This window comes from Actinia tenebrosa, unplaced genomic scaffold, assembly GCF_029948245.1.
Source record: "Actinia tenebrosa isolate PJP-AT-01 unplaced genomic scaffold, QUT_ActTen_1.0 PGA_scaffold1__47_contigs__length_23844297, whole genome shotgun sequence".
NCBI classification, from domain to species: Eukaryota; Metazoa; Cnidaria; class Anthozoa; order Actiniaria; family Actiniidae; genus Actinia; species Actinia tenebrosa.
The window spans coordinates 9,708,908-9,725,577 of NW_028292578.1; the positions used below are offsets into that span (position 1 = coordinate 9,708,908).

At 33.5% G+C, this 16,670-nt stretch overlaps 1 protein-coding gene and 1 long non-coding RNA gene across 3 annotated transcripts in view; both read left to right on the plus strand.

Moving 5' to 3' along the window:
- Window positions 1–2,542: 2,542 nt before the first annotated feature.
- On the plus strand, window positions 2,543–3,273 carry LOC116288595 (uncharacterized). The gene is made up of 3 exons (XR_016120152.1): window positions 2,543–2,619; window positions 2,881–2,932; window positions 3,037–3,273. It is a non-coding gene; the product is annotated as an uncharacterized LOC116288595 (long non-coding RNA).
- A 4,266-nt stretch (window positions 3,274–7,539) lies between these two features.
- The window catches only part of LOC116288571 (histone deacetylase 4), a 29,194-nt gene continuing 20,063 nt past the window's right edge, over window positions 7,540–16,670 (plus strand). Inside the window, exons 1-2 of one of the 2 annotated variants that reach the window (XM_031695373.2) lie at window positions 7,540–7,790; window positions 8,050–8,189. In XM_031695373.2, the coding sequence (XP_031551233.1) occupies window positions 8,171–8,189 (19 nt within the window). In that variant the 5' untranslated portion in view covers window positions 7,540–7,790; window positions 8,050–8,170. Of the gene's footprint in view, window positions 7,791–8,049; window positions 8,190–15,722; window positions 15,745–16,670 lie in introns of those variants that run through there. The other variant, XM_031695374.2, reaches the window with a different exon arrangement.

The following is a 16,670-nucleotide window of genomic DNA, read 5'->3' on the forward strand; positions in this document are numbered from 1 at the left end:
TGCAGGTGTTCTCTATTCTAGAATAACATGCTATTGCTTGGGGAATTTTCATTATTTAGTTGGATTATAAGTGGGTTGGCCTAGGTCTCTACTCAGTCACTATACAAGTGAACCCTCAAATAGGCCCGGTTCAGACGTCGATCTTTTGCCGCGTCGAATCTAATTATTTGCATTAGTTAGTGCATGAGAAGAGCGACGTTTGAATCAATTGAGATCGACAGATTTAATTAAGGTCGACAAAGAATTAAAGTCGACTGCTCGAGTCGTGCGAAACGGCAAAAGATCGGCGTTGATTCAAACGTCGATCTTTTGTCTAGTCGAATCTAATGCATAAATTAAAAAGACTCAAGATTTCAGCGGTTTTTGGTTTTTGGTTTTTGGTTTTTGTCAATTGCGACCGGCAACATTAAAATCGACGTTTGAAACGGACGTCGAATATTAATGAATTTAACCGGGCGTTATGCATGGCAAATGCATTGACCATCGTTTTCGTCATGTGGAATTTTAAGAGATGTTCATTAATGTTAGCTATCGCCAAGAGAGCATTAATGCTTTAACATAGATTTCAATTTGATAATGTTTTTGTTACGGATCTTAGAACTATACTCATCTGGACTGTTGGAAGCTTTCAGCTATTGCTGTGTTTATAGTTTATCTTCCTGGAATCCTTGATCAGGATGTCCTGGGTCAATCAGATCCCTGCCCAACTACAAAAGCGGATAGTAAACCATCCGAGTGCAATCATGGAAAAGCAATGATTATTCGCAAATTTGATAATTTAGTCAATATAGATTCTAGAGAAAAAATACAATAAGAGTATAAAGCAAGCACAAGCATTCCTAACCTCTTGCAAACGCTCTTATAGTATGTATTTTAGCATAGCCTCAAAAAACTGAACCCTCTCAATTGCAAACAGGGCAATTTGGATGTTTTGTCAGCCAAGTATAAATGAGCTCAAAAGTTTTTAAACTAAAACAATATCTCGGCAGAAAAAGACCTCTTTGTTAAAATTAAAAAAAAAAGAAAAACAAAAACAATTGCTTTACTTATTCATACTATTAAGAATGATAATTTTGAAAGTGGGGGTCGGGAAGGGGGCGATCGATCATCATGCGGGCTTTGTTATGGCGGGAAATTTTTGGCGGGATTTGACGCGGCCGCGCCTACTCGAAGTACATGAAGTCGATCCAAGCGTAATAGTCTGTCCGTCATTATCCTCTTGTATCTTCGCTTTTTTGCTTCTTTTCTTCATTCACTTGAACGTTTTAGATCTCAATACAACAAGCTACAAGCATCACGACATTTCCAGGAGAAAACTATAGCGTTCGGGCATAATAATATGGAGTGAAATGATGTTTTCTTCCAGTTCTTAGTTAGAGAGACTAAACATAAGCCAAATCTTGATTTGGTAAGTTAACGTTTAAAATTAGTTAAGCTTAATTGCTGTTATAGTTTTTCGACAATTTATTCAGGTGTTCCTATCATAAGCAAATCGTCTTAACTTTTTTGGTTACCAATTTAGGTCATTTTTTGTCTTTTTTGCCTTAAAAATCTCAGTGGTAAGCTATTCAATTTCAGCTTTAAGCTTTAGAACTGAACATGTTTAATCATTTATTTGTTAAATTGTAGTCCAAAACCAACATGTCAAAGTTCGATGAGAAGTTTAGAGGGTCTTTTGACGTTTCAAAAAATAACCAGGAAAGCGTTGCAAGTCAGTCAAGAAATCTAAAGCGCAGTCAAGATGAACTAAGCCTCTCTAGCTCTAGCGGTAGTGAAGTGCTGCAGCAATCCCAAACGCAGGACATAGCGAAAAAACCCAAACAAATGCAAGAATCTTGTGGTGTAAGTATAAACATAAAGTACATTCGATAGATTTTGGAAATAATATTGGCCATTTATCTGATGCACAGCACTTTTTGGAAAACTGCCTGAAAATGAAGTTCTTGTTTTGGTAAAAGCTGAGTAAAGGTATTATTTGTCTTGATACCTAAGTTTATTGTTGATACTAGTTCTATTAGTTAGCCACTTTAAAACCATGCGTCTTATCTAATATTTTTGTATTGACAGGAAATATGTGTTGGTTCTGAAGAGAAAAGTCCACCAGTGGTGGCAAAGTGCCACCAAAACAATCCAGGTAGCGATAATAATAATAATAGAAACATATGCATAGGGGGCTTCGTGGTTGACCCAAGAGGAGTTCCAGGTGGGTTAGGATCCTGTGGTAGGACACTGTGTGCTTTCATAAAAAATTATAGTATGGAGCACATCCCGCCACCTTTCCAAGTTCAGAATTTTTTTTGGACCCCATTACTTGATAAATTCTCTTAGGCATGCAGACATTCTTGAATAACATGTAGGTGTGTGAAAATGAGATCGAATCGCAGATTCAAAAACCACGAAAATCACAACAATTCATTGCTTATATTATTCCGAAACTGGATAGTCAAGTCCTTATCATTTTTTCCCCTTATCACTCAAGATTGCAAAATAAGTGTCAGGTGTCTATATGTCTCATATATACTTATATGCCGTCCGTCTCGCCTTTAGGTTTCAAAGGTCCTGAAATGAAAGGACCAAATCTACAAGCAGAAGGCGCTAGACTTGAAACTGTTCTTCGAGGTTTGTTTGATTTCAGTGGTTTATTTCTCTCTTATTTTTATTGACTTCAGCAACTAAGTAGAAATTCATGAGGGGTTCAGTAGTCCGCGTTTGCAGTCCGTAAGAAAGAAGGAGCAAAAGGCGTTTGGGGTGGGGATCAAATACTGATGCTCCTCTTTCCTAGAAAAAAGAAGTTATTGTAGAATACTCAATAGAATTCGTTCCTTGGTTGGACTAATCATATTTAACGATAGCTATGTTTTTTGAATTTACAATGTACAGACATCGGACAGGAAACGAAGATGCTTTTCTTAAAGTGGAGCCATCCATTTTCGTAAGGAAACCTATTGCTAAACATTTTTTCGTTGAACTTCATTGCTTTAAAAATGATAAAGATTCATCCCTTTCATTGATCTAAAAAAGATTTATGTTCCTTAGGGAAAGCGAAGCATTTGAAGCATTTTGCCCATCGAGATTAGACGAACTTCTCAGTGAAGCAAATCAGCTGGAATTGCACTTGAAGAAGCAAAAAGAACAACTGAAAAACAGACTCAGTGACCTCTCGAAAACTCTTAAATTGCAAATGAAATGATAAGTTGTTCTCCGTCAATTTGTCAGTATTGCCTTGTATCTGTTGTTCAAATATCTTTTAAGAAGGAACGTTCTTAGTATCAATTCTAAGTTTTCTATTTGTAAAGCCGTCAAAACCTGTCATCATTTTTACCATTCATTTTCAGTCGATTCCAATTTCATTTGCATATTACCTTGGTTTATCTTATTTAGTGTTAACGTTTGTTTGCATAGAGCGGCCGTATTAAAGATCTTATTATTTGTGAACAAACAACTTCAATTACCTTATTCAATGCGTTTTCAAGTCAAATCTTTATCGTAAATGGCGGACACAGTCATAGCTTCGTGGAAGCACTTTTAAGTTTGGGGCCATAGTTGTCGGCTTAAGAACAAGAGACACTCGGGTCAGATTTCGGTAAATGGACTTTGAAAACCATGCATTGATCTGTAAAAATGTTTATTTAGTTTTTAACTGCGAGAGATAAACTATTCTCAAGGTATCAGTTTGGCTCAGTCTAAGGCAGTCCTAACTCGGTTGTGAGTTTCACTGATTCCTTTGGATTTGGAAACTTGGGAATTTCTCTTGCACACACCCTAATCTATTAGGCAAACTGGGAAGAAATCCGGTTGAAACTACCATTTTGTTTTGGTATTTTCTCACATACATACGTACATTAATTTTAATCTTATATGTAAGTAACCAGACGCCCCCTTATACAATGATTTACATAGAGTATTTCAAGAATCATCATAAATCATGTTCCAAAGGACAAACATAAGGGTACTTGAATCTTACCGGAACCTTGTCAAGCCGCATTGGCTAACGTTCGCTCGTAAAGCTTTATTGTGTGTATTCAATCTTTTTATACCAGGTCTTTATGACTTGTGAATAGCAAATTTAGGTATATAGGGAAACTGAAAAAGAATCTAAGTAAGAAGTGCAACATTGCAAGGCACCGGGTTAAGGTAAAGAGATAGTGCTAGACCCAAAGTTGACATGTTTTCATTTTAGCAGATAAGAGTTCCCCTATAGAATCTAATATAACCTTTCATCTCTGATTTCGTGATTTTGATCTTTATCCGTGAATTTCTCCTTTTCTCTAATTTTTTAATTACTAAAATGGTATCCTTTACTTTTTCACGAATATTATTCTCTCTCTACTAATCAAACAATATTCAGTTTTTAACTAAAATTTCCCCTAAGATGATGTCACGAATCCTAGTGGTCGTAATTCAAACTCAAAGTATCACTTTTCATGGTTTTTACTTCAGATGCACAATCAATACATTTTTTGATATAAATTTTCCGTTCCTAAATCGACATTTGTTATATATTGTGTATTAATGTTTAATGACTTCCATTACACTTATGACTGACTACAATTGACCTTCCATCACCCATCAACTAAGAAAAAACGTTATGGCTATCAAATACTGACGAATCATGACAATCATGATGAATGAGAACCGAAACATAATCATTATTTGTCGAGTAGTTTCTTGAGCACTATAATGGTGACTATTGGTTCTCAATAGGCGTCTCCTTAGTTACAGCGTTATTGCTATATTGTAACTGAGAAACAGACTAGAAAAAACTCACGTATATAGACGTGATGCAATTCGTGTCAAGTTTTGAATCATCATACAATCACATATATATACTCAGTCCTATATTAGCAAACGAAGAATTGATTTTATTATATGCAGTAATACTGTTTCTTCTCAGTCTATATTTAACTAAAATTTCGCATATTTTTTGAATCTTCACTAATTAATAAAAACTACTAAAGACTTAATGGCTATTAAGTACGAAGAGGAAGCTGAGTGACAGTTCAGATTAGCCAACGCTACACAAAACATGGGTACTATAAAAGTTGCAAATTTAAAAGAAATGTCAAATATAACTATGGAAACTGAATGAAAACAAACGAGGGCAAAATACTAAAATGTTTTGCATTTCATTTCAAGGAGCAAACCAAACGTTGTTCTGCTATGTTCTGCTATCATTATGAATTCGCAAATTCAAGTATTACCGATTGTTTTAAATAAGATCAGACAGTAAATGGACAGTCGACGGGCAAGTGTTTTCGGACTTTGACGTTCAAAGTCTCTGGACCCCACAAAGTCTTCTTTTAAACCATTATTCAACGAATCTTAAAAATGTTATATGTAAATGTTTAAGCTGCAAACATATATAGAAAGCAACAGTGAGAATAATAGTAGTCACAGTTATCCAAACGTCAACGCTCGGCCGGCGATGGAAGCAGCGACTGCTCTCTTATCATAAGGTATGGACTCTATATAGGCGTTTTGATTAGAAGAGGACTTCATCCTTATCGGATACAAACTACCTACGCGTTAACCAGTTCACTGCAGGACATGAAATTTAACAAGGGCAAAAACATTTGAAAATTTTAACCGTAGCGTGAGTATCATTTTAATTAGGCTTAACCAGATTCACAAACTGAAGGACATATTTTTCCCTCACTACCCTCCTAGATTTGCCTCTGATTTAACACCGTAGAGTCTACGCTTATCTGCTCTCAAATGAAAGACAATAGACCAGATGTTGAACATCCCATTTCAGTTGATTCTAATCTTTACACTGATCAGGTAAATCATATATGAGCCTTACATTTGTAAGTGTAACTAGGTGGGTCTTTCCTGTTGTGGTTTGGGTTAGTTTTAGGGGGACATCGAAAAAGGCCATGGACACCCCTGCATTGTCAGACAGACATATTGAATGTGTTTTCAGTCTTTGAAATCCATTTTACTTTCCGCCCAAAACAGGAAATACTAAGAAAATCAGAGCCTATTACATCAAGATCATTGTCGTCGAGACGCCTACCTACAATGTTTCGGAAATGTGAAACATAACTGTACTGAGAAGGGAATCGCCGTAAAAAATATATTAATGGTGATAAAATAGATCAAGCGAAAAAAACCTTGGTTTTTTTTAATGGATGGAAAAATGCGTGATTGCCATATTTTCTGTATGGTACTCGATTTTCCTTAAAGGTTGCGTAACACACCTACTTGTCAGTCGTTAAACTCATTTACACGTACAACAAATTTCTAGCGATACATTAAATGTTCGCGTTGTCAAGGACGCAACTGCCCTCCTTCAGGATATTTACGTGCGATATATATACTTCATATCAGGCCCACTTAGGTTTAGCACGTTGCAAAGCTGTAGAAAGAAATCAGGGCCCCAGCATATCATTCATACCATTAGTATTTGAGTGGGTTTTGCTCCATCTGCGGCAATTTTGATTTAATCAGTACTTAACAGCGAAGCTAGATAGCTTTATGGTGGAAAAAATGTTAGCTATAATTAAGATGCTTTCGAGTGGCGCATTACGAAATTGATTTTTTTAGCGTACACATCATCCTTTAAATTTTTAGTGAGTAATCCCGTGCATCAAAGTTTCAGTGCATGACGGGAAGAAAGAGGGGAATAACGACGAACAAGCAACTTCGGTTTTAATCATATTTAATTCCTACATGCAATCAGATTTGCTATATTTGCTGTGGTGTTAGTTCGAATTTTACTAAATCAACTTAGTTTACTAGCCTAGTAAACAATTTTTCATTCTGACCTTGGGAATAGTGCCTGGCATGAAGAAATGAAAGCGAGAACGTCTCATAACTTGGAGGGGGTTTCACGACAAATAGATTACAGTACTACACTCAATAAATGACGAAAATGCATTTTAACTTTTAACTTTAGGTCAAAACTTCAACTAAAGGAAGAACTCTGATTGGACGACGAAGACGTTTTCAGAAACTAATACCACCATGAAAGATAAGGTTTACCTCCCACACTCCGAGTGAGAAGGAAACCACTTTAACATTGCGAAACGAAAGGGTATTTGCGGGGCTTTATCTGTCAACTTTAGCTAGAATTTTCGCTTTTTGTGTCACTTTAGTACACACTCCGTTACAATTGTAATTGCAACTATGTACATTATGTACCAACTTTTTCAAATGATAATATTATACAAAACATTTTTCAAAGCCCGCCGTCATTTTCCTTCACATGTTGTTCGTGCCTGACCGAATTGTTTACATAAAGTCGATAAAATACATACTTTGCTGGAAATACCTTTATAACTGATAATATTTTTAATTTTTGCTCCTATGAGCTAACAAACACGTCATGTTACCATTGACGTCGATTGACGTCACCACCTTTGCGCCTTTAAAACTAGACTTGCGTATAAAAATATAAATTATGATTTGATGATGTTCAACGAAATATCATTTAGATAAACCTCAACCTCCGTGTTGAGGAGTATGAGTCTTTTACGCTTTTGCATCACTAAATACTCGTGTTTTCCTTTCTTTTTTGACTGAATTCATTATACAAATGTTTTTTTGGTGCTGTTTTTGAAGAACGATTCTAAATATAGCGTGAATAAATTGAATGGCTTATTTGCAAGGGTCGCTTCAGCGTAGGTTTGCCTTCGAGGTGTTCGTGATTGGCCAAAGGCTAGTCATGTGATCAAATCCCTTCCGAACTTTATGTTGTGCTCAAGACGCTGGTTTGTCATCTCCGTTGTGTTTTTATATCAGGTCTTGCCGTTCAAGGGAAAAACACTGCCATCTTAGAGCTTTATCAGGTACACTAGAAACATCACTAGCTCGTTACTTGGTTATTAATGCGAGTTGCTTCAAACATTTGTCTAAATAGACTGTTTGAGTTGAAATTTTTATTCATGTCATCAGTACAGTAGTCACTGCCGAATGAACCAAATCGAGCCGATTGACCGTATTGGTTATATTCTTCTTGTGTTATCGTCCATTTTGGTCGATGATGGATCCCTTTACTTCGTTTCATATTATTCGTTTTGTAATCGTGGTTTGTTTTTCTCTTTTCAGGATTGGAGATATCCATCCGTGAGCCGCAGTAGGCTTGGGAACATTCGAAGTTCGCTATATTTTTTCCGAAGAACTCGAGCGCTTCCACTCAACTGCAATGTGATGCTCAGTCATACATCTAATGGATGCTGGTGATTCAGGTAGGAATAAAGTTTTTTCCTCGTTCCTAACAATCTGTAGCTCGTATTTCGTGATAAGAGTTCCATTATGAGCAATCTGGGCGGGTGGTAGTTTATACTAATACAAACCGGCCATCGTATTTTTAGCAGTTACCGAGGTTTGTCTGACAAGACACCGCGAGCCCGGTCCAAACTGAACTTATCTCAGTTCGGATGTGGTTTGATTGCTACACTATGGCTGTCGTAACAGCCACAGTTAGAGTGCGGCAGGTCAGATTGACTGCGATTTTTCCCCAAATATCGAACACAAACGGGGGAGAATGCTCAAAGAAAACGCGGAGTTTGTAATGGTCGTACTCTTTGAAATTAGAACACCGATCAAGGCCAATACATAACATAATACCAAGCTTGTCAATTCAGTTTCTAGTGTATGTATTGCCTTTTGCTTTAGCGCTATTCTTTAACTTTTATCCTCGTGGCCAGCAATGTGGCATTTCTGATTCTAAATCAAGAATAGGCACGAAATCTTCAGATGCGAATCACCAGTCAAATCAGGCCAGGAATTTTCTTCTGTGACTCTCATCTGGGGATTTCGTGCTCTTCCTTCATTTAAGTCAAATCATCCATAATCCATCTATATATAAAAACGCAAAGGGCTAAAGATAGCACTATCGTGCATATTTAAACCATGAAACTGCAATGGTATTGTTGTCACATTTTGATAAAAATACTCGCGGTTCAGTACATAGGTCAGGATTAGCATAAGTTATATCAGAAGTGACTTTACCCGAAAACATGAGGGAAAAACATGGCTGCTGTATACATGTAACAAAACCAATTACAGACTGCAGTGTTCGTGATCGAGTGTTTTTCCAGCTTATATTCTATTTTTGTAAAGTAATCCTAGCAACGATATTCAAATAAGATTTATTTTTCTTCGAAACCATTTCGTTAGCAAACTACAATTGCTTGTCTTCTACAAACTGGTAACACAAATATATGCTGTTGTTCTATCCATTTCCCTTCTCGGAACACTTAGTTGATTGCTGTTGAGCGTCAGTGATCCAATGCACTACAAAATATATCCGTTCCTGACGTCACATCCAGTGTTGTTTATCCAAGTAGAAGCATACTTCTTCAAATTTGTGTCGAACGGTGGATCCTAATATGAGAGCAATACGTACAATAATGTACAATGTATCAACTGATTGCAAATAAAAGTCGAATAAAAGCTCCATTGCAATAACTTTAGGTCTATATTATATTGTAATACGATGTTTGTTTGAAAGTATTTGATATTTCATTTTAATGGTTTGTGATTGAGGTAGTTGTTAGGATTCACACCATCATCATGAGGTGTTAGATTTTAACATAAGAGACAATTCTCTGATATTGTTTGCTTTGTGTAAAATACATGGTTTCCAAACTTATTAAAATGGCACTTTCACCTTGCATTTCTTTTGGACATCCCCAAACCACTGTCAAGGATCTTTCCTAAGCAAATGTTGTAAATATTGAAGCAGTGCATTAGAAAGAACCAAACACTTTGTACTTGTTACTAAAAATAGATTATTGACTTAGGAGAGAAAAAGATTATACACATTAATTTAAGTAACGAAATGTTTCAGCTTTACATTACAAACAATCCTAAAAAGCAAAAAGAAATAACAACGGTATTTAGCTGCTTTTATAGGTAAAGCTGCTTAGTTTAGGGATGATCCCTTCAAACTCTCTGGTTGAATGTTGGTTATATATACATTATATCCTGCCTCTCGTTAAGGAATTTATCTTGAAAGATGTACATTAGTTTGAAAAATTGGTTTGGGTTGCATGAGTAGTAGTTGATACAGGTATTGTGTTCGCTGGCATTATGTTATTAAAAAGTAATTAGACTGCTCTTTGTCTCTCATTGAATGAAAATTTGTGTTTATCATATGATAAGAATATTCTTTTTAGAGCATTAATGTGATGTAAACAGAGTGGGTTTATTGTGTCTTCTTAGTTGGTGTGATATAATCTTATGTGGGATGGTAATATATATATTAAAAACAGGGCTATCAAGGACTAATATATTAGATTCAAGGTTATATACTGGGTTTTCATTAAGTTTTGAAATAACAGGAGATGAGCATGAACTGCCAGAGAGTCCTAAGGGACCAAAAGAACATTTTACAAATTACTAAGTAATTAATGGTAGTTTAAGCAGGAGAATTTTGCTCAGTTATCAGAGCGTTGTCCAATCCCCAACCCTAAATGAATACCCTAGCATGTCCATTAAGAAAGTACTTTTTTCCTTCAAACATTGCATATACTTTGCTTGCTTCGCTCGCAATAGAGGGATACACATTCCCTAAAATAGTTATAGTCTTATGTAATATTTTAGAATACTCTAACATTTTAATAGCTGTATTTTGATCATATAAATAGTTAATAGTCGCATAAATAATAGTTATTTTGTAGACTGGGTAGGTAATTGCAGTAAATGAAATAACTAGTTTTATATAGGTTCCAGCCATAAGATTTATTTATAAATTCAAAGATTTTTGAAAATTTTAAGCTTTTTGAACTCTTCAGCCAGCTGCTGTTAGAGCCTGTAGCCATATTTTCATTCGTTTATGAACATTACTTTATAAAGCTAACTTGAAAAAATTAGAAAATATTGAACTGCAGCTCCTTTAAGGGTATTATATGTTTGACCTTTTTCCTTGTCTTTGATCTCCTGCTTTAAGCTTGATCCAAATATTTGGACCCAACATGTTTATTATGTTGTCAGAATGTACATAGTCATTGTCTATGTAAACAAATTTGTATTATATTCTAACCTTACTTTTGACTTATACTCTAGTAATCTCATTCTGTTGTAGGTAATTCTATCTGATCATTATGAGATGACTAGATAGCTACTCAGTCCTGCCATTATGATGATACATTGTTATTACTATGTAGTTCTTATCTAATAGACTGTGTGATACTGGGCACCCTAACACATTCTTATGCATTTATTAATGTAAATTATGATATCTTGTCTTAAAGAATTTGACTAGACATAGAACTACATGTCACTTTATAGACACTTTCTTGTCATATCAAATGTCTGGTTCTGATATCTATATCTAGACATATCCTTCAGTGGGTACCCTTCAGTGATATACTACACAGTAAATAGAAAGGTATTTCTTATGTAACGTTATTGATGTTTGCAGTCTAGAATTGTTTGCCATATAGGCAAAAAATTAATATCTACTTAATGATTTATATCATCAGACTTTGTTGATACACCTTTTGACTTTTTAAAATATCTCCTTTTTCCAAGTCCCTTATTATTTGTTTTTGTTTAGTCTAATTTTTCTTTTGATAATAATTCACAGTCTAGGTTATTGCTTATCCTACATAAAAAGGTTTCCAGCTGTAACTTTGTTATTTTCAAATTATTATTAATTTCCAGACTATTTAAGTGAAAAAGCCCTTTGAGTGGTTAGTAATTATGTATTGAAAGTAGAATTTTTTTTTTACAGTAATAATCTTGCATTTTGTTTAAACATGAAATTCATATTTTTTAAAATCATTTAATGATAAATAACTCTTTGGAAAAAAAAATTTAAAGTATAAAGGCATTGTATTTATTTTCTTGCAAATACAAAAGTAGATATCAATTATTAAGAATATTGAAGATTTCTTAATAATATTTTGTAAAATGGAGATCTGTACCTTCCAAACACTTATGAATGCAAATTCAGTGATAAGATGAAAGCTGTGATTACCTAAAAAGGTAAAAGGTGAAGTGGCAAGCTTATTAATGTCAGTAATTACTTTTGCCAAAGTTCAGTTCTGTCAGTAGAAGCTGATAGTATTCCATGTCTCCCAGTACCCACTTCTTTATAAGTGCTGCTTCAAAAGACCAGCACTAATGAGATGGAGTTTTTTCATGAGGGTGGTATGAACAAATCCTTATTTTGATTGCTCTTGGTCTTGTCTTATTTTGTGTAATTTTTACATTCAATGAAAATTACTTGTAGACTAGCTTGTCGGGTATCTAACAGCATTGGGTCAGACCAAACTTCCGAAGACAGGTCATTGACTTTTGAATATGTTATGAAAGAAGTGTCTGAATGCACCTGCAGTCTGTGTCGGACCTTGGTCTTGTACCTCTACACACCTCTACTATTTATGCTAGAATGACAAAGCTAAGAAAAATTATCTCTGCATTTGACAGTAAGGCACTTTCAGACATTTTTTCACTTCAGGTTTGATTCAGCACTAATTAAAAAGGAACTTTTTCAAAGAAAAATACCATACTTACTATAATTGTTTATACCTTTTATAGCAATTTTTATGTAATTTATCATTTATATAATTTTGTACTTATTTTATCATTTATTTTATAAATTTTTTCCAGTCAAGACTTGATTTTTAAGTCTAATTTGTTTAAGATCTTAAAACACATTGGTAATGATTCTGTCAGTTAGAAAGAATAGCTTTCGCTTTTTTAATTCCTGTAATGGTAACTCTCTAGTTGAAAGGATTGAGAGTAAACACACATCTCATTATCAATACTTGGCTTAATTTTCCAAACTAAGTTTTGAATATGAGTAAAATTCCGTGTTGTTTTTTCCTGTTTTCTTAATTCCTCTCCAGAAATCAGCTTCTAGACTCCAATGGATTAGTGTCATAAACTTTATTATCATGTGCGTCTTTCTTGTATATCACAGTAGTACAGCTAATTGGGATACTGTTCCAAGAATTAGAGCTAGGGTACTATTTGAATCCATTAAGTCCTCATTATCAATTTGAATTCTTTATATTTAAGAGACTTTAGTATACAGCTTGCTTTAGTATAAGATGTTACACACATAGTTACTAAAAATTTATTTAATGCATAGTAATTTAATAAGTAAATAGAGTTTAAACAAATTTCTTACCACTGTTTTCATTGTTACTTGCTGATTGAGATAAAAGTTACGACTGGGAATTCAGTTAATAGACTACTGTCAATCAAATAAATTGTTCAGTACCTTTACATACTCTGATTGACAGCAGTGTTACCTGATTTCCCTGTTAGGACTGTTGTCTTGATCTGTGTGCAGTTATTAAAACAGTGGAAACATAAAATGTTCAATTGGATGAATTTATCATATGGTTTATAATTTGCAATGGTTTGCCTGAATTTAATTTTGAAAACCATTTTCTCGTCAAGATGCAAGTAAATAAAATGTACATTTAGTTGTAAGTATTAATCTTTTGCTTTGTAATCAAATTTTATTTTATTTTCTATTCCACTCCAAATTTGAATATAAAAGGGAAAAATTCTTTAAAACCAGTCATGACTGTCATTTATATGCCTGGAGACATAATTAAATTTTTTAAACCATATGAAATAAGACATTATTGAGAAATGATTACACTTATTCATATATTAAACCTTAAAATGTCAAGGTCATCATGAAAAAGGAGAAATAGCATTCTATTTATAACTCTAATGAATATTTATTTTCTATTATTTATGTCTTCCTGCTGAGTAATATAACTTAAAGAAGGCAATATTTATACCTGAATTAGTGAAATGTTCAATCTATTATCAAATTGGGACTCAGTATTGTTGCAGATTATTGTGAGAGAAAAAAACATATGAATAATTAGGACTGAATAATTATAGTTTAAACATTCTCATTCCATGAAATATTATTAATTCCACCCTAGCATTAATCCTTTTAGTCTGGAAATTCATATGTTTATTGTGTAGTTCCAAAAATTATCCATACCCCCCTCACAGAGGAATTTTTTAAGACACCCCCCTACTCCCCGGAAATTCCAATTTTCTTCCATACAAACTCTGTAATTTTGTTCTTCCTCTGACACCCCTACTCTTCGGAAATTCCAAATTCCTCTGTGGGGTGGGTATGGATGATTTCTGGAACTACACATTTTAAATTAAAGTGCATGTGACATGAAAAATGTTTTAGCTGATTTCGATTCCTTTATATTATATACATGTAGTAATTAACTCGCAAAAGAAATTATAATATTGCCCAAACTTTAAATCTCAAAATCGCTTGGAAGAAAGGTACAATTTTGTTCTATGAATCATTTTTTCACAAGTAAGTAAATTGCTTTAATCAAACATTAGCCATCTGTGGTGTTCTAAAAAATGTATATTAAGTGGCAGTAATTCAGTGTTAGAGCTAAAGAGTGAAAAGGTAACATAGTTACAGTCAAGTTTAAATATTATATTGAGAAAAATACAAAGAATTTTATCAATTAACTTAAACTAATCCTAAAGAAAGAAACTAGAAAATGTTTTTCTTGTTGTTTTAAATGGTAAGAATTTTTAAGAAAAATTATAAGGCAATTATATATTTTACCAATTTCTGAAATTTTCAATAATATTTTGGTTGAGCTATATTGCTATTATAATTATTATTCCTTACAAAAGAATGATGTATTAATGTACATTATCTTGATTTGTTGGATGTCACCCAACCTTATTTCCTCCTTATTTTTTTGGATTATTACTGTCTAGTGAACATCATTATTACAGGAAAATTAAAGTATGTCTGCAATGGAGAGTGAAATTTACAAGACCTTTGTTGTATGTCTTATATTTCATAATTAATTTTAGAAACAGAAAATGTTGTGATTTTGATGTGAAAATAGAATATAAATATTAAGTGTAAAATCCATAACGTGTTCAGTTGTAAGCAATCTAATCATCTTTTAATTCTTCACTGTAAAGTGCATTACCCTACAAGGCCAGATCTTAAGGGATAGATTAGGGGGCTAGCAAATCCCTCTGTGGAGTAAAAATAATTAATAAAGATTCGAATAAGTTAATATATACTAAAAATATATATCAATCATAACTACTCCATTAAGTGCATCACCCTTATGAGGGGAGATTTAAATGGTATTTATCATTGCCACGCTCTTTGGAGTTTAAAAACCATAAGACTAAAGTAATAATATACAAATTACTATATTACTGTACATTGAGTGCATCTACAATTACCAGGGCAGATCCAGGATGGTCAATAATAAGGTGACTAACCACCCTCTTTAGAGTTTAAAAATGATAAAAAATCATAAAGAATAAGGTAAAATCTGAAGAGGCCACTAGAAGTGTGATGTCGGCCATTAATGACTTCCAGGTTCAAAATGAAAAGTAGTTTTTTAAGATTTTTCTTTTTTTGTTCATGACCTCAGTACGCATGGAAATATGTCACAATTTAACAGCGTTATATGATAAATTTCTAGGTGACAGTCACCCCCCTTGAAATCATATTGCATATATAAACCAGCCTTATGCTGTTTATTAAGAAATTATACCCCAATAATAACTATGCAATCTTATCTCACTTAATACTATATTGATATAAGATTGATGTTTGCTGTATTTAAACTTGACAGCACTGTTAAAATATTCATGTCAATGGCAGCATGACATCTTTTAAGTGAATAGTTATTTTACTTAGGGTTATAGCCTTTGTATTCTTTGAGTTTCGTTTCGTGCTAGAGACTTACAGTGCGCTATCTGAAGATATTATTACAGTATCTGTGAAATATAATCCAACAGTATGACAAGGTATATTTATTGTACATTACAGAGAGTGTGCATTAACTGTATATCTTAAAGTTGAGATATCATGTCATGCTTTAAATGATTATTTTGATGTCAGTTCTTTATCATCATATTGAAATAGTCAATCAATATGAAATTCTTCTTTATAACAAACCATTAGCTTGAACAAACACCCCAATTTTTGTTTTATTTAGAGTTCCAAAAAGCTTTTTAGTTGTGTATTGATGCATAGAATCACTTTGTTTGGTAAATATTTATTTATTTCTGGGAAAATTATAAGGAAAATTAACTTCAAGTAAATAATCAGATAATTATTCTTATAGAAACTTTGACCTAAGCTTTTTGCTATACATTGTTTAATATAGATTCTAATTTGTAAGGTTGGATATAGTTACTGATATAGTTATTAGATATAGTTACTGATAATGATCTGATGATAGTGTATTACATTATATGTGTTTTTGATGTCCTTACTCCTATACTCTTGTAGCTTTTTTATACTCTTGTGGGTATTTATTACTTCTAGAAGAAAAACAGAATTATAAAAGCATCAGCAGCGGCAATACATACAGCTCATTTAGAGTATTATTCTGTATTATTCAGACCTTATTGGGAATCATGTATAAGGTATTTTCCTATTTTTGTAGGTAATAGGACTAAAAAAATTCCAAGGACTGACAAAATTGGAAGAGGCTGATAGGCCAAGTACAATTTGGCAGTCAGAGGAACTTTTCTGAATTCAATTATTTCAAAATTGGACAGACATGTAGTCCTATTGCATATTGATTATATCATCCCAAACCATACTAGACTAGACTATACTAGACTAGACTGATTCTATAAGACATAGTTTTCCCTTGAAAGAATGTGAATGGAAACGATCCAAATTAATACTTAATTTGGACAGGAGAGACAATTTTAAAATAATA